The 24,361-nt window shown below is 48.3% G+C and overlaps 10 protein-coding genes across 10 annotated transcripts; 5 read left to right on the top strand and 5 right to left on the bottom strand.

The window, feature by feature from the left end:
* Positions 1–861: 861 nt before the first annotated feature.
* Positions 862–1,674, top strand: N7516_009445 (A4/G1 family peptidase; the record flags this gene model as incomplete). The annotated part of the gene is made up of 1 exon (XM_057222164.1): positions 862–1,674. One exon carries the CDS (start codon positions 862–864, stop codon positions 1,672–1,674), a length of 813 nt encoding a protein of 270 aa, XP_057072436.1.
* Positions 1,675–2,026: 352 nt separating this feature from the next.
* On the top strand, positions 2,027–2,551 carry N7516_009446 (GNAT family N-acetyltransferase; the record flags this gene model as incomplete). Its single annotated transcript, XM_057222165.1, has 1 exon — positions 2,027–2,551. One exon carries the CDS (start codon positions 2,027–2,029, stop codon positions 2,549–2,551), a length of 525 nt encoding a protein of 174 aa, XP_057072437.1.
* A 339-nt stretch (positions 2,552–2,890) lies between these two features.
* On the top strand, positions 2,891–6,678 carry N7516_009447 (LipA and NB-ARC domain protein; the record flags this gene model as incomplete). Its single annotated transcript, XM_057222166.1, has 8 exons — positions 2,891–2,992; positions 3,052–3,177; positions 3,362–3,547; positions 3,615–3,873; positions 3,931–4,122; positions 4,183–4,383; positions 4,433–4,507; positions 4,949–6,678. The coding sequence occupies 8 exons, from the start codon at positions 2,891–2,893 to the stop codon at positions 6,676–6,678; spliced, it is 2,871 nt and encodes a 956-aa protein (XP_057072438.1).
* A 213-nt stretch (positions 6,679–6,891) lies between these two features.
* Positions 6,892–8,109, bottom strand: N7516_009448 (TauD/TfdA dioxygenase family protein; the record flags this gene model as incomplete). The annotated part of the gene is made up of 3 exons (XM_057222167.1): positions 6,892–7,321; positions 7,378–7,957; positions 8,007–8,109. 3 exons carry the CDS (start codon positions 8,107–8,109, stop codon positions 6,892–6,894), a joined length of 1,113 nt encoding a protein of 370 aa, XP_057072439.1.
* A 453-nt stretch (positions 8,110–8,562) lies between these two features.
* On the bottom strand, positions 8,563–10,257 carry N7516_009449 (proline permease PrnB; the record flags this gene model as incomplete). The annotated part of the gene is made up of 2 exons (XM_057222168.1): positions 8,563–10,013; positions 10,071–10,257. 2 exons carry the CDS (start codon positions 10,255–10,257, stop codon positions 8,563–8,565), a joined length of 1,638 nt encoding a protein of 545 aa, XP_057072440.1.
* A 1,082-nt stretch (positions 10,258–11,339) lies between these two features.
* N7516_009450 (uncharacterized protein) lies at positions 11,340–11,949 on the bottom strand (the record flags this gene model as incomplete). Its single annotated transcript, XM_057222169.1, is given in 2 exon segments — positions 11,340–11,546; positions 11,566–11,949. 2 exon segments carry the CDS (start codon positions 11,947–11,949, stop codon positions 11,340–11,342), a joined length of 591 nt encoding a protein of 196 aa, XP_057072441.1.
* Positions 11,950–14,554: 2,605 nt separating this feature from the next.
* Positions 14,555–16,361, top strand: N7516_009451 (putative amino acid permease; the record flags this gene model as incomplete). Its single annotated transcript, XM_057222170.1, has 4 exons — positions 14,555–15,154; positions 15,216–15,415; positions 15,486–16,066; positions 16,123–16,361. The coding sequence occupies 4 exons, from the start codon at positions 14,555–14,557 to the stop codon at positions 16,359–16,361; spliced, it is 1,620 nt and encodes a 539-aa protein (XP_057072442.1).
* A 382-nt stretch (positions 16,362–16,743) lies between these two features.
* Positions 16,744–18,196, bottom strand: N7516_009452 (uncharacterized protein; the record flags this gene model as incomplete). Its single annotated transcript, XM_057222171.1, has 4 exons — positions 16,744–17,039; positions 17,100–17,228; positions 17,286–17,981; positions 18,040–18,196. The coding sequence occupies 4 exons, from the start codon at positions 18,194–18,196 to the stop codon at positions 16,744–16,746; spliced, it is 1,278 nt and encodes a 425-aa protein (XP_057072443.1).
* Positions 18,197–20,673: 2,477 nt separating this feature from the next.
* N7516_009453 (sugar porter family MFS transporter) lies at positions 20,674–22,400 on the top strand (the record flags this gene model as incomplete). The annotated part of the gene is made up of 3 exons (XM_057222172.1): positions 20,674–21,200; positions 21,250–21,661; positions 21,735–22,400. The coding sequence occupies 3 exons, from the start codon at positions 20,674–20,676 to the stop codon at positions 22,398–22,400; spliced, it is 1,605 nt and encodes a 534-aa protein (XP_057072444.1).
* An 882-nt stretch (positions 22,401–23,282) lies between these two features.
* On the bottom strand, positions 23,283–24,248 carry N7516_009454 (glycoside hydrolase family 75 protein; the record flags this gene model as incomplete). The annotated part of the gene is made up of 3 exons (XM_057222173.1): positions 23,283–23,675; positions 23,734–24,102; positions 24,153–24,248. The coding sequence occupies 3 exons, from the start codon at positions 24,246–24,248 to the stop codon at positions 23,283–23,285; spliced, it is 858 nt and encodes a 285-aa protein (XP_057072445.1).
* Positions 24,249–24,361: the final 113 nt, after the last annotated feature.

The following is a 24,361-nucleotide window of genomic DNA, read 5'->3' on the forward strand; positions in this document are numbered from 1 at the left end:
GTGGTAAAATACTCTTATGTAATCTCACAGGCTCCGTAGGCGAATCAGGTGACACTCAGTGAGCACGTGATCTCGGGAAATTAGATCGCTTATGTAATGCTCAGTCAGCGCCCGGGCGGACCTCGGAGGGCGCTCAGGGGCGTGCTCAGATCTACTGAGTGAGCAAAAAGCGGCAAGGCCTGAACACTAATACGGAAAGAGAACGCCAACCTTGGAAGAAGTGAGGAAATCAAGTATATAGGTAGGGATATTAAAACGGTGTACAATATGCATTGTTAGTCTTGAATGAGGCACGTGTCACTCCAATCTGGTGAATCTCGTGGCAGATATCGGGATCGCCGATCTTCGTCTGATCCGTCGTGGCTCCGCTGTCAGGACTCAGATGTTTCTGTCTTGAGGAATGTGCCTTGTCACGGAACCGCGCAAGCTCGGCTGAGTTTCTCACTTGGTCCAGATCTCACATCAAGACGATAACGGAAAGGCAACCTTGGCTTGGACCATGGACAATCAGCGGGAAAGAGGGAGGATCAACACAACTACGCAATTGCAGGCCGCAAAATCGTGAATCGATGCTACTCAAAGCCCAAGAATAACTTGCCTTTCTTCCCCACATATCCACTCTAGCGGGTCCATCATGGTATCTCATCTTGTGCTTGGGGTCATCAGTACCACGCCACGAGCTCCATTTCCCCATGCGGATTGGACATGATGTCGTGCCGCATGCAATTTGCATAAGATGCAGGATATAAGTACCATCAAGGGTCGGCTCAAGAGATACCAGGCTAGTCATGTCATAGCTTCATCCCCTTGCTATCCATACCGTTCCAAGATCTTCCCAATCCCAGTCCTGCCACCGCCAATATGAAGTTCACAACCACCACGATCCTAGCTACCGCTTTACTAGCAGGCAGCTCTCTCGCTGCCCCTCGCAACGGACTTGTTGACCGCCTGCAGGCCCGTGGCGCTCTGTCACGTCAGTCACTACCCGCCGAAAAGAAGGCCGTTCTGCTCAAGGAAGGAACCGAGGGCACCAATGTCCAATACAGCAAGAACTGGGCTGGGGTGGTGCGCGAGAAGCCACCCGCCAGTGCTACCTACTCCGCCGTGTCTGCAACATTCACCGTCCCCGAGCCAACGGCCACCGATGACTCTGGCGATATGCAGGCTGTATCTGCCTGGGTCGGTATTGATGGTGACACTTACACCGAGGCCATTCTACAGACTGGTATCGATGCCTATACCGAGAATGGCAAACAGACATTTGACGCTTGGTACGAGTGGTATCCATTAAGTGCGGAGAATTTTGACCTTGGATTGTCCGCTGGCGACGTTGTCGTCGCGAAGGTCGAGGCATTTTCGCCCAGCGAGGGTGTGGCCATCGTCGAGAACAAATCGAGCGGTCAGAGTGTTACCAAGACTCTGTCTGCACCCTCGAGCTCCGCCACCCTTGCTGGCCAGAATGCCGAATGGATAGTTGAGGACTTCAACACCGGTGATACCATGGTTCCCTTGGTTAACTTCGGTAAAATCGACATTACGGGTGCCCAGGCCGAGGCCGGTGGTAAGGGATATGGTGTCGACAACGCTGCCGTTCTGGATATACAGCAGAATGGCGAAGTGAAGGCCCATGTGGAAATCCAGAGTGACACTGAGTTCTCTGTTACGTACCAGTAACTCTGTATGTATATCCATGGAGACTTTTGATTTTGGAGTTGATGGTTTGGCGTTTTGTACAATGGATGATATTCAACGAGACAAGAGAACATTTGTCATCAATAAGTATTTTTGTTTTAATTCAATTTATATAAAAAAAAGAACGATGATTTACCACTGCATATTACTCCGAGAGGAGGGTCACTGTCTTATGGCTGATTGTAGAAGTTGAAAGTGAAGAAACGAACATGAGAGACGGTGAATCGCACCTTTTCCTCTCGGCCAATTATGAGTCATCGCGGTTGTCTCTTACCTTCAACTTTAAGATCTACTGACTTTTGAACGTCTGGAATCCATCGTCTTTCTGCTCGTCATGAAAATCCAAATAGAGCCAGCACAATTCCCCGAAGACGCCGATTCCATCCTGTCATTATTTTCTGGCTATGCCGCATCCCTCGGCATCGACCTCACCTTTCAATCTTTCCAAGAGGAACTTGACTCTCTTCCTGGGAAATATGCCCCATCACAAGGGGGATCTCTCTTAATCGCACGAGCAGACACCGGTGCAAATAACATGAACGGACTAGTCGACTCAATATCTTCCCGGTTTCCCTTTGCCCTCGGATGTGTGGCACTCCGGCGCAGCTCCGATGATTGGTGCGAGATGAAGCGTCTGTATGTTCTCAATGAAGTTCGTGGAGAACGACTGGGTGAAAAACTCGTCGAAGCGATCCTCGCGCAAGCAAAAGAATTGGGCTACCGCGGGATGCGCCTAGACACACTGCCTGAAATGACAGTGGCACAACGGTTATATCGGAAATACGGATTTGTGGATATTCCACCGTATTATGATACTCCAATCCAAAGAACGGTGTTCATGGGGTGTGAGTTTTTATGATCATGATACCTTGATCTATCTCTTCTTCTCCCTGGCCTGTCTATATCACAAGGGAAAGACGCCAAGAAGGCGAAAAATGTACCCAACTATGCAGTGTCGATCATGTCGGCCCAACGATATTTAATCCCTTTTTATGCATCCGGTGTCTTCCGTTTTATCCCCAAAAGAATTGCTATGACAATCTAATAGCATTTATAAATCCACTCCCCCTAGAAGACTCGGAGATAAGTGTCGGGAATTTCCGAATCAGGAACTCGGATGAGAAAGCATAACAGTATAAGTATCAGAGATTCGTCACAGGAAACTAAATATATCTAAAATTCCTAGAGCCTCTTCACTATGAAAGTATCAAACCAGCCTCTTGACGTCCTCGTCATCGGCGCTGGCATTGCCGGTCTTTCAGCAGCTATTGCTCTCGGAAAACAAGGACATCGCGTTCTGGTATGCCCCCAGAAACAACTAGCAAGCTTGCGGTAACATCAGTTTCTCATTTTACTCAGATTCTGGAAAAATCGGCTTTTTTAAAGGAGACAGGTGCCGCAGTTCATTTGCCGCCGAATTGCACTGCCTTGCTACGCTGGATGGGCATTGATCCGGCCGATTTCGGGGGCACATTGCTTCATGAGGTTAGATTTGCCCCTTGGTCAGAGAAGTGGTTTATATTGATCGTTTGTACTTCTCCAGATCCACCGATATGGATTTGACGGGGAGTTGACGTACAAGAGAGAGTTCGCCGACATTCGTCATCATTGGCAAGCAGTAGGCAAATAAAATGAACTAAGCTCGGACTACGGTCTAATGTTATTATAGGAGTGGTACCTCGTGCATCGAATTGAGCTGCACAATCACCTGAAGCAACGTGCCCTTGAGACCGCAACGCTGTATACACAGTGTAGAATCACCGAGGTCAATCTGGAAGGGGCTTGCCCGTCGGTCACTCTCGATGATGGTCGCACTTTCAAAGCCGACGTGCTTCTTGGTGCAGATGGACTGCATGTATGCATATCAGATTATCAACACCGGTTTTTATCCGACTATCGTCCCCATTCTAACTATTTTGTAGTCCAAAATTCGCCAGAGTATCGCCCCAGAGTCTCCCTCCCCATATCCCGTTGGCAAGTCATGCTTTCGCTGGCTGCTCCCCACAGATCAATTAAGGCAATATGCAAGTACTACGGATTTTGTGCGGGATACTGGCGTGTTTCTTGAGTGGGAATCTAGTGACCGACGGCTCGTGGCCTACCCTTGCTCTGATGGCAAAATCCTCAATCTTTGTGCTTTTGTCCCTTTGAATGAAGTTCAAGCAGATGAACAAAGCGACAGTAAGGGTTTCACTTATGAGTTAACATAGAAAGGCACTGACAAATTGGCATCAATAGGTTGGCAGGCAGCTGGAGACAAGACTACAATTGTCAAGGCCTTTTCTAAATTTTCACCCGGCGTTCAGCAAATCATTGCAAGCGCAGACAAGAACCTCAAAGTTTGGGATCTGTACGATATGGAGGCACTGCCGACCTGGACTCGAGGCCACGCAGCTCTTCTGGGAGACGCAGCACATCCGTTCCAGCCATGTAAGCAACGGAATAGCTTCAAACTGACAACGAATGCGTGACATACTGACAGCTCGATAGACATGGGACAGGGAGCAGCTATGGCAATTGAAGATGCTGTCAGCATTGCCACCTTGCTTCCTTGGGGCACCACACCGCATGATATCCCCATGCGACTTGATCTGTATCAAACGGCTCGTCGGCCAAGGGTCGACCTTGTCCTCCACTATACCCGGATGAATGGACGGGATGAAAATGATGCAGCCGGTGATAGAATTTCAGGTAAGTTTGTTTTTATAGCTGAGCAATATACTTAAGCTAACTGTGATAGCTGCGGAAATGGTGAAAATCATGAACATTTGCTTCTCACATAATGAGATTGAGCACTCTACAAACTTGCTGGATGGTAAATTAACAAATCAATTTCGGTAGTGAATGATAGTGAACAACCACATTTAACTAGCTGGTTTATCACCGCACACAAGCCCATGACGTACTAACAGAGCTGAAGTCAAAGGAAATAGAATTTTATGCTGTATATAAGGTCGATGCTAAATCCAAGAAGCAGATATCTAAATGGTCTAGATTATAGGTGTATATTGTGTATTCAGGTTGTTGATTTATATACAACCTCAGGCACCAATTTCATGCCTTAGGCTTTGGTCAAGCTCGGGCCAATCACCATTCTTGGCCGATGTGCCCCTTAAAATAATAAACAGTTAACTAAGCCAGGGGCTCCGTGAGGATCATGTAGAAATGTCATCTGGATATTTAAGCCCAAGTTATCCGCCGGATTCGTTTCGCGTCAAGCGGAAACCTGTGTCAAACCCGAACTTGCGTGCTACAGCGCATGCCGATCAGCGGGAAGCAACAGCCTGGGCTGCCAGTACCCCATCTCTTGTGGCCCCATTACAGCCCTCGTCACAGTCCCCAGCACAACCCCCATCATACACGGACCTTTATGGACCCCCGCCTCCTAGTCCTATAAGTCCAGGCTCACTGCCGCGACCAAGGACAGCAGGGCCAACTTCATCCCCGACTCCGCCGCCCCCGACTCCTGTTCAAAAGGCATACAGCGAAGCGCGGCATTTCCTCACCGGTCTAATCAGTCGTCCAATAGAATCAAACAAGCATGTCACGATTTTACGACATTCCCATGGACTAGTTTTCTACCGTGGACCCACTACATCGGTCGCTATATCAATCTTCTCTGATGCCCCCTTACCACCTGAACACACCTTGTGGTTGCAGAGCAAAGGTTGGAGCGGGAAGACCGGGATGCAATTCAAGTCGTTTCTCCGTCTCCGGGATAGCTGGCTAGACGTGACCCCAGGTATGCCACTGAGGGCCGACCAGGTGACTCCAGATGATGAACGAGCTTGGCAACGCGACATCAAGAAATTCCGGAAGAAGGCCCCGGCTCGTCCGCGCGATACACACCAGCTACGTGAGACTGCCGTTGTGCGGATTCCCGCCGAAGCCGGCGATGGTTATTTCCAGCTGGTTCTCTGCCAAGGAGTAAAGAAGAAGGTGCTGGGCAATAGCCCCGTCTTCCGCGTGCTCTCTACATCCACCGCTCCCAGCTCTATCCGTGGTGCGAGCCTTAGCACGCTGCCCCTGGAGGTTGGGGCTATGGTTGTGAGCCTTTATGCTCAAACAGCAGCGCGAACCGCGGCAGGTCCAGCTGCCATGGCCATCCAAGCCAAAGCTACTGCGATTCGTCCATCGTGGGTGAAAACGACTGCGGTCCAGAAGGTTTACACTACTAGTGGCATCGAAAACCGCGTGGGCGGTATTATCAATGGACCTAAAGGCCCTATTGGGCGCTCTCAGATAAATGTAGCAGCGCCAGAAATAGCTGGAAGCAGCCCCGTTTCTATCGATGTTGGCCCTCAGTCACCATTCCCTATGACATTCAAAGCTCGCTGTCAAACCGATCAAATCTCGCTCAACAACCCTGACGATATACCGAAGTTGAGCTTGATTAGAATGCCCGACTGGGTGACGGAGCAGTTAAGGGGCTACTTCTTCGGCTGGGCTCGGTTCGATACTGGGCCGAGCAAAGGTTCCTCAACTGGTGAATGGTGCCCAGCTATCTTGTCTGTGCGAGCGTTAGATCCCCTCCAGGCGATGAGAGTGAACCTAGCTCAAATATCGAAACGCGTGGTTGCAATTCGCCTGCTCGAGGATGTTCCTCTACAAACAAGCAAAATCGAGATTCGGGTTTTGGGATACCTTCGCGCTGAAATTCCACCACCCACCGGGGCCACGAGCAAAGAACTTGGTGAGGCGCAAGCAGCAGCTGCAGAAGCAGCTTTGCTCGCCGATGTATACGACGCATCTGTTGTACAGGATACTCTGGCTCATCCCGCGTGGGCCGCGGAACACCCTGCGATCTCAGAACTTCAACAAAACTCGAGTTGGATTGATCGCACGGTGGAGGGGTATACCAATATCATCACCCGTGGACAGAAGTTGGTAGAGCAAGTTCCATTGCACCTGGTTGGAGTTCGCTCTGTTACCGATGAACTCAGAGAGAGCCAAGTTGCTGTAAACGGGTTTTATATAGTCCGCTAATCCTTGTCAATACGCTCATGGACCGTGTTGCAAATCCATCACGGAGTTTAATATGTACAACATCTGATATATAATATTTCATTGCTCAAGATGTGATTCCAGCCGTGAAGTTGTCAGGTACAAAAACTTCCAGCCCGGCTAAATTCAGTTGGACGCCTCTAAATGCCCGATATTTAAAACATATAGTCTTCGTGAAATCAACATCGGAAACACTCACGGTCCAATCGGAGGCTCCGAAGCCGCCAAGTTACATTGGCGGAACAATCGCACCTCGTCGGGTTTAAACGCACCAACCACGGAGTGCAGCACGCCGCGGTTGTTGAATAAGACCAAGTCATTATCCTCCCAGTCATGCGGATACACATACTGAGGGCTGATGGCTGGCCGCTGCAACTTATAGACAATATCCCGCACGCGGACCAAGTCGTCGATCGTGGTTCCATCGACGCAATGGATACGGCGCACAGCAGAGGGATGGATCTGCAGGGCCAATTTGCCAGTCACTGGGTTTTTCCAGGTCATCGGAAAGACCATGATCTTACTGGGGTCGATAGGTGGGAGTTCTGAGTCGGATAACTCAAGGCCTTCTGAGTGCATACCGAGCCCCGTGGATCGGGAATGGGCTTGGCTCATCCAAATATATCTGTCATGATGTTTAGTGCATTCGATCGAAACCATAGGCATTCACCGAGATCTTACGGATGAGGGGCATATTCCATTTTGCTCGTCTTGACAAACTCCTTATCTTCGGGAGAAAGAAGTTCAAACATCCGCTCACCACTGACAAATGCTGTTGTGCCAAGTGGTACATCCATTGTTTCTCGAGTTCCATCACCATACAATAATGTCTGTCGGCGGCCTTTCGGCACACTCACAGCCATGAGCGTTGTCACCTGGGGCGGGTAGAGGTCGTATAGTGCAGCGTCGATGTGCCAGCGATAAAATCGGGTGAATTCATAGTCCTCTTCGTCCGGGATGTGGTCTTGGTGGAATGTACGGTGGTGAGGGTGTCGCAATGTGATATCTTTGAGACCCTCGTACGAATCAACGTGTCCGTTGCCAATCACCTGAACCTGTGGCTGGTGAGGGATAGTTTTGAGATCAGGATGAAGAATGCTTCGCTTCGCATCGATGGTTTTGCCATGCCCATAGTTGTTGGAGACTGGATCGAAGCGCTTGGTCAGTTCATACTGAGCTTTGGGTGATAGCCCTTTCTGGTGCTTGAACACCACGACATGGTGCTCGTAGAGGGCCTTCCGAATTGTCCCAAACTGCTTATCTATATGATCATTAACTTGTGCTCTTGTATGTGGCAAAAGTTCACGAACCTGTCAGGTTTTCCAGATCAACACCTTGAATCTCAGCACCGAAATCAATGCTTGAGCCCGGAGGAGCTTGAAGTGGGCGGACAGTAAGTGGTAGAACGGCCATGGTTTCGGGGTTGTTCGAGATTTGAAGGTTCACAGAGAAAGCTAGCAGACCCGTACGATGTTCTCCACGACAGCTTTTATAGTTATGGGCCGATAATAAAAGGTCCACCCAGATTATAAACGATCAACGGCGTATACCGAATCACTACCGAATATGAGAGAGAATATGTGGGACGATGAGAATGATAAAGAGGTTTTCACTGGCCATTTCCCCGAAGGGATCATTTGATATGTCAAGACTCTGGATTATGGAGCAATGAGATGTTGGGGCATTAGTTGCTATTGGATGTTATAGGATATTAGGATGGTGATAAGGCGGGTGAGTGATAGCAACACGCCCACTCGGATACTTCATATATTACGTCATAAGGTTGACAAACATGACAAATGGGGCAAACATGACAAACAACCCTCTGATTTGTCCCCTTGAGGTCACCTTACATCGCTATATGTATCACCAAAACTTCCACCAAGGCCCCCGTGGTTTGGGTGGTTCCTCAGCAGCAATAATTTCATCCAAACCAGTGTGCATATCAACTTCCTCTGGGCGCCATGCCCATGGATCACTCCAATACAGTGCCCGGTGTCCGAAGTAAAGAATTAAGAAAGCAGGAATACCTATGTATGCGGTGAAAAAGTTGCTCACAGACCATTCCGATGGGAAGAATACCGTGAACCCGTTGATAAGCGCCATGAGAGTGGCACCCGCGAGGCCAAAGTAAACCCCATATGGCTGCAGCTTTGATTTGTACGGTTGTTCAATGCCCTGTGCTTTGACGGCTCTGCGGAAGCGGAAAAACACCACGGAACAACAGATCCATGAGATGAAACCAGAAGTGTTTGTGAAGTTGACGAACCAGTTGAACACAATCGAACTGGAGTTGCCAACAGCAAGATAAGCCAATGCCGAGAAGCATGCTGAAGCCGAAACAGCCCAGTACGGGACACCCCATCGGTTACATGTCTTGAACACATGCGGCGCGTTTCCTGACATAGCCAAGGAATAGAGTGACCGCGAAGACATGTACAGGAAGGAATTTCCTGCAGACCAGGCGGATGTCAAGACGGCAGCGTTCACAATGTGGTCCAAAACCGGGATGCCGGCATTCTGGATGCCGATCACGAATGGAGATGAGCTTACTGTGCCGTCGCTCTTGGTCAGACGACTAGCATCTGATGGGCAAATAACACCAATGGCTAGGACACCGAAGATGTAAAAGAACACCAATCGGTAAATGTATCTCCGTGCTGCTCGAGGTATATTGCGCCGAGGGGACTGCATCTCACCACCACTGATCACAATCAGCTCTGGGGCGAAGATGAACGCAATTGCGCTGGATACTGTGCATTTCAACAAGGCCACGAACCGGCCCGAATCTCCCGTCGTGAGATACGCGTTGAATGGGCGCGGATTTTTCCAATAATGAAAGCCTAGTCGCTGCCGATTAGGTCCCCCTCCCCAAAAGAGGATAAAAGATACCATCAACAAGCCGATCAGAGTGATGATCTTCACCCCGGCGAACCAGAACTCCGCCTCGCCGTACACTCGAACGGACATAAAGTTGAGCGCGATGATGATGATCATCATGATCGTGATCCACACGGCGATGTTGACCGATCCACTCTGGTCCCAGTATCCAATAACGAGTCCAGCAGCCGTGATCTCATACGGCACTAAGATTCCGAGAGAGTACCAGTATAGATATCCCATGGCGAAACCCATACTCCGCGACACATAGCGGAATCCATGATAACTCATTGTTCCGCCATGTACCGGAAGGTAGGCACCAACCTCAGCGATTGCTGTGACCAAACCATAAACCATGGCCGAGATGAAGATATAACCTAAAAGAAGCGATGCGGGGCCTCCAATGGCCAGGGCTTGACCGGAACCCACGAAAAGTCCTGACTGGTGTAAGTAATCTTTGCTTTTTTTCATTGTCGAAAACACCATAGACTTACCAGTTCCGATTGTACCCCCGAGGGCCATTAGCTGAACATGGCGATTCTTCAAACCACGTTTGGTGGTGGTTGCATAACGATCATCGAGTAGATCAGCTTCGACCAAATCTCTAAGTGCTTTGCCCTTCTCGCTGACGGGATGATCATCACCCCCATACTTGGGGGATTCGGACTCTATTGCCGCCATCTTGTGCGACAACGAAAGGGGGGAAATGCGGAAGAAAAATTAAACGATCGCCAGGAATGTGTGCTACATTTAAATCTGGTTTTATTTTTCTCTCACAGCGCAGTTTCATCCCGCCCTACAGAGACCCTCAGCCACGCGATATTAAACCGCTCTATTTCGGGTCGATGACTGGTCAGTAGAGGGGGTCCGTGGCCGCTGAATAGCAGTTAGGCCCGGACAAAGGTACAGTCCTAGGGTAAGCGACTAGGCTTTTACCTGAAGGTAAGACTGATTCTGGTGATATTCATTGTTGTGATGTATTATCCCCCGTGTTTCCTAGAGTCTATAATGCATAATCTATAGGGAAAGGTGACAGTCTAGTGAGATGAGATAAACGCAGAATCTACAAGGCTACTATGATAATATTGGCGCCCATGGTGACATCGCGGTAGAATGAAAGAAAAGGATATCTCACCTCAAACATTTTGCTAGAGAACACCAGTAAACAAAGGCTTCGAATGATAACAGCACCGGTCCGGTGACCGGTCCGGGGGATACTACAGCAAGATATTAGAAGAGAAAAAACACTGGGCAAAGAGACTGGGCAAAGAGACTAGGTAAAGAGCAGTAAAAAAACCTCGTGTTGGAAAATGATAGGGGGACCGGCGATACTACCTCAGAAGAACAGATAGGAAATGTAATTCAGATCCAACGAATGAGAGGTCATTATTATTCCACAATAGAACTAGCCTGCATGAGCCAAAGGAGCATACTAAGCTCAAACAAGCTATGCGGGGAATACATTTGGGCACATGGCACTTTCCAAGATCTGGTATTGTTGCATGACACCTACCTCGTCACTTATCCTCAACAAAGAAACGAAAAAAAAAAGGAAAAAGAAAAAGAAGAAAAAAAAAAACACCCAGTAATACAAACCCTCCACATTATGCAAGGAAGAGCAGTTTCCTGATCCGTCCATCCTCTCATTCGCACTAATCCATGACGCACCTATAAAGGAAACGGCCCTCCTATTGGTTGTGGCGCTTCAGCCTAGGGTAGTCGACCAAGGACTCGTTTAGGTTAAATGCCTGCCTTTTTATCGTCTACCACACTTGAGGAAGAGTAACCGCGATGGCGGGTGCAGCATCTACAACTTCCCGTGCAGTGCATATATCGAATTTTTCCGGAAGGGTCCCGAATGGTGTGCCAGGATCGTTCACAGCAACCACAGTCACGAGCGCAGCACCCGCCACGAAGTCGGCAGTATGTCCGTTCGATATTCCAGAGCTGTTTGGGTTTGTGTCGCAGATCTTTCGTATAGCGATGAACGAGGCGTCCGGGTGGCTTGCGCTTCATGAGTTCGGTCATTCGTTCTAGGTGTTGGAAGTATTCAATGTTGAGTAGCTTCAGCTCCATATCGCATTTCTGAAGCTTCTTCAAGGTGGAAGGTTCGGGTGGGCTTTCATGCTGAACTTGGATTTCATAATGGTGATATGTCGTACCGATGTGGGTTTCTTGTTGGATGATACTGTTAGCCCTTCTTGTCTCCTGGCGATGTTCGGAAATCCAGTCGGATTGGATGTTGGTATGTTGTGCCGCTTTGAGTTCTTTTAAGAGGAGTGTGAATCTGTTAGCTTGGGCATGACTGTGATACTTGGCTTTGAGATGATGGATAGTAGTGCAGATGGAGGGAAATATATTATTGATTGCCATGGTGAGGTATGTAACTAAATGTTGATGAAACAAGTTGAGGGTTGGACAGCAATCCCATATGAGGTTGTGCTCTGGAAGAGAACAATGGAAGGGATCATTTTAGGTACTTACTCGTCTTCATATAACCTTTAATGACTCAATCCTTTTGCTCGTGGGACATTTCCATGGCCGATGCTTAATTAGGAAATCGACGTCATTTTAGTATAGGAACATGAAGCATAGATGATTGATATTGTAGCTATACAACTATACAACGGGAACTCAACCTACACCTTATAATCTATCACTGGGGCATAGAAGATCAATATGGGGAGTGATTTCACAGAGTGTAACATAGTATTTCCTTTTTTTTTTTCTACTTTTGGCGATGAGACAAGATCGCTCTATACTTTGATAATGTCAAGGCGACGAGTAATAAATTATTCAATGTCGTCGTCCAAAGGTACTCTATGTATATCCTTCAAGCTCCCGACTTCCCCCACACTTTTCCAATTCTGGCGAGGCCCCTCATGTCATCGAAGACCCCCACAATCCCCCACCGCGGACCGAGACGAAACCTTCAGCATTCCGTGGATATTCCATTTAGAGCCCAGATTCACTATTGATCTACATAGATAGCTCATTCGAAATCACTCTGTGTAGGTCTATTATTTGTACTTAATTGTCCATCCAAGGCCTTCAGTATGAAAGCACTCATCTCCACCAGACCCAAGTCCGCGGGGACTTGGAGCGCCCAAAGCCGACCGTCCAGGTACCCTAACGCTATCGTCCGGCTGTTTCATGCTTACATCTGAAGCACTAGGTTCCATGTCCCTCGAGGGGCGATGTCTAGTACATAATAGCCAGCGCTGGTGTTGAGACGGGAAGGACTCGGAATGGTCGAGGAGTTGGGCTTTGCCATAAACCTGGGCACACCTTGTAGATTAGTGACCTCATATGTTTGATCCATTGCGATCGCTATGCTGGACACAAGCTCCACGGGACTTGAACATGGTGGCCTAGGCGCAAATGTTCAAATCGGAGGATTTCTCTCAACACGCCTATACAACCCCACTTTAATTGTCGACCTGGGTGAGACACACCTGGCAACAGAGCGTGAGTTTGGGGTACATGTCACACTCAGCAGGAACCCAGGGACCTGACTGGACATCAAGGGTTTAACTCGGTCATTGAAATGGATGGAATTCCCGAGACGTTCGGATTATGTGAGATGTGGACTATTGGATCATTGGTGTTCGTGGTACGGAGGACTAAAGTGGATTTGCGCCCGAAGTTGTTGGGGGTGAAATCTCAAACAAACCAAGAGTTGGAGGTCTGACACCTCAGGCATCATAAATATGTCATCAAGTCCCACCCGTTTGTTGAGACTATGGATCCGTATGGAGTACTATGATGTATTTCTCAGATACCCACATATATTGCGATTTTCATTGGAAGGGATTTTGAGAGTGCACACTTTGATTTCTGCCTAGGCTCTCAGTAGGAAACGAAACCTCTCAGCACCGGACGCTTCAAGTTGCCATCTGATTTTGAATAATTGAGAACCGACGACTCTTTCTGGAGTACGCTGTAGGGAATTGAGTACAAGGTTACAGCCAAATAACTATGACCAATGAAATATTTGCGCCGAGAGCCTGTGCCCCCTTTTTAATTGAGGCTATCTCCATACTTGCGGGATGGCCTGTTAGAACACGGCTGGTATCGGAGCCTGTTAGAGCCAGGGGAATATTTTAACTGCATATGTACAACAATAGGTACACCGTATTTGGCGCATCAGTCCTGGTTGTTATCTGACTTCCTATACTGCTCTATACTCCGTACCTATATTCTAGAATCGAAAACAGATAATGTAGAAGATAACCGGGTTTTCATTTGCGCGGAAACTATTTCCCAGGACTTGGGTTTCAGCCACAGATTAATTACCTAGGTATGTTCGACATCATCATGTCAACGGTGGTTCCATACTATGTATTTGGGTAGTTAAAGGTAACCCTGACACTATATTGTACCTATGTACCACGTGTGTAGGTCCGGAGTAGGCTAGGAATCTTTTGATAAACCATTCAGCCCAGCTTTACAACATACTACAACATGAATAGTTGTACTCCTTAAGAAAGAATAGAGACCAACGTCTCCCCCCAGTCTTCTCAAAGCTTCCAAAGTTCGAAACAAGGATGGACACTAGTCTGGTTTTGGATTCTAGAAGCAGTCTGATTGGTTGTGCCAACAATCTCCCTGTCTCTCCACGCACGTTGACTGGCTCAAAGTTTAATGGCGCTCGTGTCCTCTGGAACAGGGTGGAGTGGTGGTGGGGTTGGAGTGGATCCTGTGGATTCATGTGGGTTGTCATTCGCTTGCATTTTAATCTGCTGGTCATTTCGGGTTTGGTGGGTTTTTTATTTTTCCCGTTAAGTGGCGCTTTTTCTTTTTCTTTCTTTTTCTTTTTCTTTTTTTTTTTCTGTCTTTTTTTCACTTCTATCTTTTGTTTTTGTATTTCTTATTTCTCCCATCTCTTTTTCACACTTCTCTATTATTTTACTATATTCCTAGTACCAATCTGCACCGCATGCAGATCAGAAACATCACTCAATAACTTTCATTCCTTATGGCTGCTGCTGATGCATTCCGTCGCCCCTCCGCGGTGACGGTCGAACAGGGTGTGAGCACCTCCAATGCAGATCGTACCCTGGAGGACATGGGATACAAGCCTGAATTGGCTCGCAATCGATCAATTTGGCAAGTCACTTTTATGTGCTTCATTCTCTCATCAGTTCCCTACGGCTTGTCGACCACTCTATACTACCCACTCGCCGCAGGTGGACCTGCCAATGTCGTCTGGGGTTGGGTGATCATCTCCTTCTTGATCCTATGTGTGGCTATCTCATTGGCGGAAATCACTTCGGTCTACCCAACTGCAGGTGGTGTCTATTATCAAACATTCGTCTTGTCACCCTTATGGTGTCGTCGCGTTGCATCATGGATCTGTGGCTGGTCCTACGTTGCAGGGAACATCACCATTACCCTCGCCGTCAATTTTGGAACTACCCTACTCTTCGTGGGCTGCCTGGATGTCTTTGAAAAATCACCGGGGGTTGGAATCACGGCTGATTTCCAGGCTTATCAGACCTTCCTCATCTTCTTGGCGATTACCCTGTTGACGCACGCTATCTCGGCGTTTGGCAATAAATGGCTGCCATTGTTGGAGGTACGTAGTCGCACGTGCCCATTTACCCTATGGGGTAATAGTACTGATAATCATTTTTTAGACATTCGCCATTTTCTGGACCATGGCAGGTCTACTCGCCATTATCGTTTGTCTGTTGGCTATCGCGAAACAAGGTCGTCACGACGCCGCATGGGTTTTTGGTCACTTTGAAAGTCAGGCTGGGTGGCCCGCGGGGTGGTCGTTCTTCATTGGCCTTTTGCAGGCCGCCTACGCCACATCGGCGACCGGCATGATTATCTCGTGAGTCCGACCCTCAATTGGACTTTCCCAATTCAAGCCGTTACACATGCTAACATATGGTATCCGTTAGTCTTTGCGAGGAAGTCCAAGAGCCTGCCGTCATGGTCCCAAAGGCCATGGTTGGAACCGTTATGATCAACTTCGTCGCCGGTCTTCTCTTCTTGATTCCCGTCTGCTTCGTGCTTCCCGATCTCACATACCTGGTTAATCTCGCTTCCGCCCAGCCCACCCCTGCTATCTTCAAAGCCGCTATCGGCAACTCGGCAGGCGCATTCTGTTTGCTTGTTCCCCTCCTTGTGCTGGGTATCATTTGCGGTGTCGGTTGTGTGACCGCCACCTCTCGCTGTACTTGGGCTTTTGCCCGCGACGGCGGCATTCCCGGCTCGACCTGGTGGAGCACCGTTCACAAGACCCTGGACATTCCTTTCAATTCCTTGGTATTGGGTATGGTTGTGGAAATTATTCTCGGTGTGATCTACTTCGGCTCTACCGCTGCGTACAATGCCTTCTCGGGTGTTGGTGTCATTTTCTTGACCACGAGTTATGCCTGCCCGATCGCCGTTTCCCTGATCTTCCGTGGCCGCGAAGATATCAAGAACGGTAGCTTCAACTTTGGAGTCTTTGGCCTGATCGCTAATGTTATTGCTCTTGGTGAGTTGCTTCTGGAAATTTCGCTTGTTCCACCCGTGCGCTAACCGTTCAATCAGGCTGGAGTCTTCTTGCAATTCCCCTTTTCTGCATGCCGACCCTTAAGTCCGTCACCAAGGAGAGCATGAACTATGCCTCTGTGGTATTCGCTGGCTTCATTATCATAGCTGCTGTCTGGTATGGTGTTTGGGGCTACAACAATTACCGTGGACCGCCAACCGACGCTGTAGAGCGGGATGAAAACTCCCCTGAGCCCTCAGCCTACGCTGAAGTCCCCAAGAAGGCACCGAGTCATTGAACTTCTCCTACCCTCGCGACATCGAAATCCTCTTGCCATTGCGACATTGAAATTCTCTTGCCACTGCGACATTGAACTTCTCTTGCCCCCGCGACACCGGACTCTTTATACCCTCTTGAGGATCGCCCAGTCTAATTAATTATAGAAAAGCACGCACAGCGTTGCATGTATATAAGTATAAATACCCAATCAAAATAGTTATTTCTGCGTGACTTATATATCATTACCTGCAAAGCTAATTCAAGCATGAAAGGAACACACAGTTCGTGGGCCTTGTTAGTGGGTATAGTATATTGGGGCCGATTGAAACGGCCGGATCCTGATTATCTGCTTGACATGGATCTGTATCCACCCTCCAATACAACCCCACGAGTTCTGAGGTCTAGGAGTCAATGGCTGCGACGTGGTCCGTCACCAGACAAGTGAAATCGCTAGTTCCATAGTAGAAGGTGTTTCCATCATCGGCAGATTTCCCCGAACTCAGCGTGTCTCCATACTGCCAGTAGAGATCACCTGCAATGCCGGTGGTGTCCAACGCCGTCTTCTGCCATGGAGCCTCAACGGCACAGTGATCAGACGTGACACCATACTCTTCAAAGAGACAGGGCTTGCCAGCTGCTACACAGGCAGCTCCGTGGGATTTGACCCACCCGTTGCCCCAATCATTGGTGGTTCCCCCTGGGTGTGAATACATTAGCAGGGTCTAGCCCAAGGGCAATGGAACAATGTTATACATACAGCTGGATGGGTAGAGATGGAATGTAGCAAAATCGATGGTATCAATCCCTAGATTCATTGTGAAGTTCAGACCCTCGTTGTAGCTGTAGGGATAGCTGCCATCAGACCCAGTGTCCAGTCCGAAGCCCTCTAGAAGATGAGTTAGACAATTGAAACACGTGGCAGAGATCTTGAAGGCCTAAATACCATCACCAATGGCAACCATATGCTTTGAGTCTAGAGACTTGATATAGGCACTGGTAGACTGGATCCAGTTGTAAAGAACCGACGTGTCACAGCCTTTGCAGCGAGGCTCATTGGCCAACTCCCATGCAAAGACGGCAGGCGAGTCAATATACCGGGAAACAACGGCTTTGATGTAAGCACGGTAGGCCGTTTGAGCTGCAGTATTTGTATACCAACTTGTCTGGCTACTACCAAAGGCAGTGACATACGCCGCCATACCCCCATAATCCGACCAGTTGTTGACAAAGTTGATGATGAGTTTCACATTCCGTGCCTCGGCGGAAGCAACCACATAGTCCAGACGCTGTAGGCCATCTGCGCCAGTGTTGATGGTGGCAGTTCCATCTTTAAGGAGTTGGTAATAAACAGTCCCGGAAGATGGAACAGTGTTGACATCGTTAAATCCCCAAACTCGGAGGATCCGGAGCCCGGATTCATCCATGTGGTCGAACACAAGATCCACATCGTCATTGTTGGTGAGGAAGCCAATCCAGTAGGAATTGGAACCGGCAAAGTAGCTTTTCTTTTCACCGATTTCAAAATCCAGTCCATTTGTAGTGGGGAACCCTGTCCCGCTAGGACTGATGACGGTTGGCTTTGTTGTAGTGGTCGTTTTAGTTGTGGTTGTCAATAGAGTAGTGGTACTACCGCCAGAAGCTGGACCGTTCCATGTTAATCGATTGAACATAATTGCAACTTATATGAGCACACTTACATGCAAGGCACTGGCTAAACCAGTCATTCTGGTATTCGCAAGCCCAGCCAGAGACACATGTTGTAGAGCCGGAATAACCGCTTCCGCCACATTGGGCGTACGGAGCAGCTTGGGCAGAGACCAAGCCGGCCAGAGATAAGAGTGCTAGAGTTTTCATAATGATCCTAGGTTTCTTGGTGTACTGCTGTTTGCCTGTAGATGTATCTATGTGTATATAGAGAGAGATATATATATTTCAAGAATGCGGGGAATGTCGAAAGATGGGGAACAACATCCGCTATGAAGTAGGAAATCGAAATTATTCCATTGATTAGAGGATACATCAGGCCATAGAGTGTTCCTATCGAGCTTATGCCGCAAGCCCCCCGTGTTATTTGCGGAATAACCAAGGCGGTAGTCCGCTTGCAACGCACCAATGATTCAGCCTTTTGAAGAGCCAACCTCCATAAGCCAAACCACTTGCATCAGTTTGCGGGGTATCTAAGAAATCCAGGGCTGCATGAATCATCCGCATTTGCGGGGGAAGTCCTGCAGAAATTGAAACGCGGAGTAACTAACACTCTTGTCTCAATCTGTCAAGGCGTTTCAGCCGCTGCACTTGGAGCTGAGGTAAACTCGTTGAAACTCAGTAATAATGTATGGGGGTTCGGCTAGCTAGCCCGACAATTATACTAATTTGTGATAACCGCTCCAATCTCGCTGCACTCCCTTTCTATTTCATTATTCATCAGCTTTTCTGAGTTATTTCAGATTGTACAGGATGAAGGACGCCTCGTTCTTCATGTCGCTCAAGGTCGACTGCGATGTAGCCTGTTGTATTCGTTCATATCCAATCTGATCTAAGGATGTCCCTGCTGTTTAAATACGGAATGGGTTTCCAAAGTTCCCGAAACCCCGACTTGGCACGGAATATCAAAGATCCCGGGGTTTTTTGGGCGGATCAACCGGAGTCAGTCACCTTCCAAATTGCTCCGTACAGGGGTTTACAAAACGGGTAAGGCGGAATGAAATATTAAGCCAATAGAACAAAAGTAGTCACGTGGATGGTAGGCCTAAAAAAAGCACCCATAGTTATAGAGGGAGACTAACCTGATTAGGGAGGTAGTAAAATATTATCTAAGCAAACCTCTTTCAAATTACCAGGTTCCATACAAAACGGTGGGGTTCATTTTAATGAGAGGTGACTGTATGTTGGGGAAACTACGGGGAACTCCGGAAAGAAATTAAAAATTGCATACACGAATCTTACCCCATGCATGGGTGTTACCTACAACATAAATAGTTACCTTAACTATCGAAATACCTACAACATAGTTATATTCTGTACATAATCCTGGCTTACTTGGAGGGTTCTCAACACGAATGTATAAATAACCCAGGGGAACCTTGGAATATATCTTGGAGAGTATATAATGAAATTGTATGTTGTAGAATATAAATTACAAAACTTTCGAAATGTATTTTCATACAAAACAAGGAAATTGAAAAGTTCTTCGATGACGTAAGGCGACGGGTATGGCGCCTCAGATGCCCCGCCACTAACGACTTCGGGGTTCGGCATCGGAATATCAACCCCATGCCGATGTGTTCCGGAATTTTATAATTCATGAATGGGCCCCCGGGGATCGGGCTTTACATAAGTCGTGAACAGAGTAGACACAAGGTCGTTTGTGCAGTAGATACAGTGTTCTTGTCGTGCAAGAGAAGGAATAGTAGCAAATATCTATCTCAATAGTACTACATATGTAGTACTCCTCCACCGACCCCACGACTCCACATTTCCCCTCGAACAAGATGTCTGGAGATGATATTGTTCGGGGATGTTTTCACCGGGATACCGATCAGGAAATGAATTACGGAGCACACGGTTTTAAATCCGGAGAGAACCCGGAGAGAAGCCGGAGGGCCTGGGGAATGCCCGGGGTTTCTCTTTGACATATGACCCAACTGTGCTTCCTCCAGATGTAGGACTTATTCGAGTATCCTGGCTCTAGTATTCTACAAGTTTGTTAATATGGCCAAATCAAAATAGAGAGAAATCTCGTTCTCGGCCTCTTTCTCTCGGCCCCTTTCTCTCGGCTCTGACTAAAAATTTTCGAGTCTGAGTAAGTTCGGCACGGCCTTGGCCTATGAGCTTGAACCCGCCACTTCCCGACCCCCTACAACATACGCCGAACAAATCGGCTATCCACTTTTAAACGGCAAACCAGAGAGGATCTTTTGGGACCTGCCCTGTATGGCTCTTCCCCCTGGTTGGGTGGCAGTGCACGTCGGCATCCGCCGGCTTGTTGACTGTGGCCATCCCTACATTCTACAGCGCTACAGCGGCCATGAGCATCGTCATCTCGCAGAACTCGCCTCTCCACAATTCTTCCCCCACTTTGAGTCTGGGTTTTTCTTTTTCTTTTTTTTCTTTTTTCGCCATCTGATTGTTGGATTACAAAAAGGCCCCTTTTCCCCAATGTTCCCCGGGGTTTCTTATTCCCCATGGGCTTGTTTCCCTCTATTATTCTTTCATAATCACGTTTACTTTTGAGCTGGTTCTCTAGTCCCATTATATTTTGTTGAGTACAATTCGAAGTATCAACCATTAGGACAACCCGAAATACATTTCCTCTTTCTGCAACCTACACCATGGGTGTCGAAGCCTCTTCCCACCATGGGGAATCTATCACCCCGGCTCAACAGCGGAGCGTTGAGTCGTCCTTCCAAAATAGCCCTATTGAGAAGCCCATGCAGCCCGTGGGCGTCGATACACCGATCCCTCGGATAACCATGCGCTCCTTGGTGATGGCTCTCTTTGTCTCGATGGGTGGTCTGCTGTTCGGATATGACACGGGTCAGATTTCCGGCTTCCAAGAAATGAGCAACTACTTGGAGCGGTATGGTGAGCTCAATCCAGATGGTTCCTACGCATTCAGCACCGTGCGCTCCGGTCTCATTGTTGGCTTGCTGTCCATCGGTACCATGATCGGTGCCCTGGTTGGAGCCCCCGTCGCTGATATGTTGGGCCGCAAGTGGTCCATTACTCTCTGGTGTATGATCCTCAACGTCGGATTGATTGTTCAAATTGCCTCTCCCGATGGTCACTGGTACCAGATGGTCGTTGGCCGTTGGGTCACTGGTCTCGGTGTCGGTGGCTGCTCGTTGCTCGTGCCCATGTACCAGGGTGAAAGTGCCCCCCCGTCATATCCGTGGTGCCATGATCAGTTGCTACCAGCTATTCGTTACCCTCGGTATTTTCTTGGCGTACTGCATCAACCTGGGTACCCATACCATGGATGGCACTGCTCAGTGGCGTATCACTCTCGGCATCACCTTCCTCTTCGCTCTTGTCCTTGGTGGTGGTATGGTGTTCTTCCCCGAAAGCCCACGTTATGAGTTCCGCCACGGAAAGGCCGAGAGTGCCCAAAGCACTCTAGCCAAGCTCTATGGTATCCCGGAGAACCATGTCCGCATTTTGGAAGAAATGAGAGAGATCCGTGAACAGTTTGAAGCCGAGTCTGATGACCAGAAATGGCATGAATTCCTCACTGCTCCCTGCATGTTTTACCGTATTGCCCTCGGCATGGTCTTGCAGTCACTGCAGCAGCTTAGCGGTGCTAACTACTTCTTCTACTATGTAAGTTCCTACATCAATTGCCTTTCCTTTTGTATTTTGGGGGAAAGATCGCTGACAATAATATTTTTGATAGGGTACCACTATCTTCGAAGGCGCTGGTCTCTCAGACAGCTTTGTGACCCAGGTCATCCTCGGCGCTGTGAACTTCGGCACTACATTTGGTGGCTTGTACGTCGTGGAAAACTTCGGTCGTCGCAAGTCCCTAATCTTCGGAGCGATCTGGATGTTCGTCATGTTTATGATCTTCGCGTCCATCGGCCATTTCGTTTTGGATGTGGAAACGCCTACCAATACCCCCAATGCCGGCAAGGGTATGATTGTCGTCGCCTGCCTGTTTATTGCGGCATATGCTATGACCTGGGGTCCCATGGTCTGGGCTATTGTCGCAGAGCTTTTCCCCTCAAAGTACCGTGCCAAGGGTATGGCCCTGGCTACCGCCACCAACTGGCTGTGGAACTTCCTCATCAGTTTCTTTACAACCTTTATCACCAAGGAGATTGACTTTGCCTACGGATACGTCTTCGCTGGTTGCCTTTTCGTGGCTGTCGGCGTTGTTTACTTCTTTGTCATTGAAGGAAAGGGTCGCACGCTCGAGGAGCTTGACTGGATGTATGTCAACAAGGTTGTCCCGTGGAAGAGCAGCAACTACGAGATTCCCGAACGCCACCAGGACTGGATTGCGGATGAAAACCCATACGGTCGCAAGTCGCAGGGAACCCTTCACGCGGAGAACGCATAAGTTCAAAGGCCTCTTCGGGGAAGAAAACCACAATTTCTTATCTTTTTCTTTTCGCTGGTGTTGCATTCTCATTTCATGATGCATGAACATGCATGGCACGATATCATCTTGGGCCTGGAGTACTGAGTGGCATTATTGTGCACAATTACTTTCTTTGTATATATGAGATGGATCATGATCATTTACCTACGGCATTTATAGAATACAAGGTATTTTGCCTTATTTAACTTGACAGCCTGGATTACACCTAAACTATGAGCATGTTACCAAAATGAAGATTGGATGTAGATGATTCAAGTGGTTAGTTGTATGTGCTAATACATTATGATTTTTTTCTCTAGGAGAATTAGTTCAAGACAGGAGGAATTTAACTATTTTAGAAAGGCTAGATACAAGAAGAGAAGAGACTCTGGCTTCTACGAGAGATGGAATGTCAATAACGCAAAAGTAAGATAGATTCCTGACAGTGGCCTTAGGCCGTCATATTAGTGCCTCAGGCATAAGCCCCTCGCTAGGGAGTTAGTCAGCAGATGTTGGTTGCCTGAGTGCCTTAGGCACCAATTGACCCACATGGGACAGATCCCAATCATGTAGATAGTTTTCCTCTCTCTCCTTCTCTCCTTTCTCTCCTCTCTCTCTTCGTCCAATCTCGACATTCTGAATCAAACTGCATTGTTTTCTCTTACAAGCATCATAGATTCTACATTAGCAGATCCTGCCTTTGTAGCAATCAACTCTCTCCCTCCCCCCAAAACTCCATAACTAGTGGCCCCAACAGAACAACATGGCACTACAATCCATAGCCAGAAGCCGGGCCAAAGCCCCCTCTTCACGAGCCCGATACACACAGGCAAAGTGATTAAGGCCTATGTCTAAGGGGACCTAGTCTGTGCGACACGCTTTCGATGTGCCTGCAGGAGCGCCGGAAGAAGTGCGACTCTTGGTGGAAGTTGTGGCGGTAGTCCGCGCGGATGTGGTCAGTGACGATGCATCCGCTTTGACAGAGCTTTTAGATCCAGCCGAACCAAGCCCCGCGACCAATTTATCGCCAAGAGACTTGATGCTATTTTCAAACGTCTTGCTGTCCTTCGCTTTCCAGTCTGCCTTGGATCCCGGAACTGCGCTCCTTCCGGTGAAGCCAATGTACAAAACATCCTTCTCGCTGTGTCCGCTGTCACCGGTAATGTCCTCCTTAGGGAAGCAGAGTTTAGCTAGAGAGATGGAAGCTTCTCCGGTGGAAGTTCCACCGTTGGTGTCACCCCAAATGCCGTAGTGCTGCGATAACTTTAGCAGGGAAAAGATTAAATAAGTCGCGGGTATAGGGGTGACATACCAGTTGACCACCACACACAATCGCCATCACACTGAGATGCTCCATGCCGTGCTTATCAGGCATGAACGAAGGCTCGTGTTCCTCATTTCCAAAGACAACATAGGGGTGAATGTTCGCATCTAAGTCCTTGATGCCAAAGTGTTTCACTTCATCCTGGAACGCCGTGACACCTAGGCCACTCGGATCATTGGAGCAACCCCCCTCGGAGTTATTGGCGCCATCACAATCGACGTCCATGTCAGCGTACGCTCCTCCCTTGGAGGTACTGTGCAAGAAGATAGCCCCGTCTATATCGCCGCAATAACCCATGTCGGTGCCTTTGCCCCCATCGCTAAATCCTTTAGCAAGTAGGTTGTCGCATTTAGCAGCCTACATATGTTAGTGCTATTGTATATGTTTGACGGAAATGTATGGTTTACCTTGTGGGATTTGTAAATTTCTTGCAAATTGGCGGGCACCTCATATGCCAAAGCAAGTCCCGCCGAGCAGAGAATCAAGGTGCTGAGAACCTGCATTTTGAGAAGAAAAGATGCACTGTAATGAGGTGTTGAATTGAAATGGATACATCATGAGAAAGTGAAGGAGGTTGTGGAATATATACACCAACGATAGCTGAATATTTTGGATA

This window comes from Penicillium verrucosum (assembly GCF_028828655.1).
Source record: "Penicillium verrucosum strain IBT 35672 chromosome Unknown utg000003l_segment0_segment0, whole genome shotgun sequence".
NCBI lineage: Eukaryota > Fungi > Ascomycota > Eurotiomycetes > Eurotiales > Aspergillaceae > Penicillium > Penicillium verrucosum.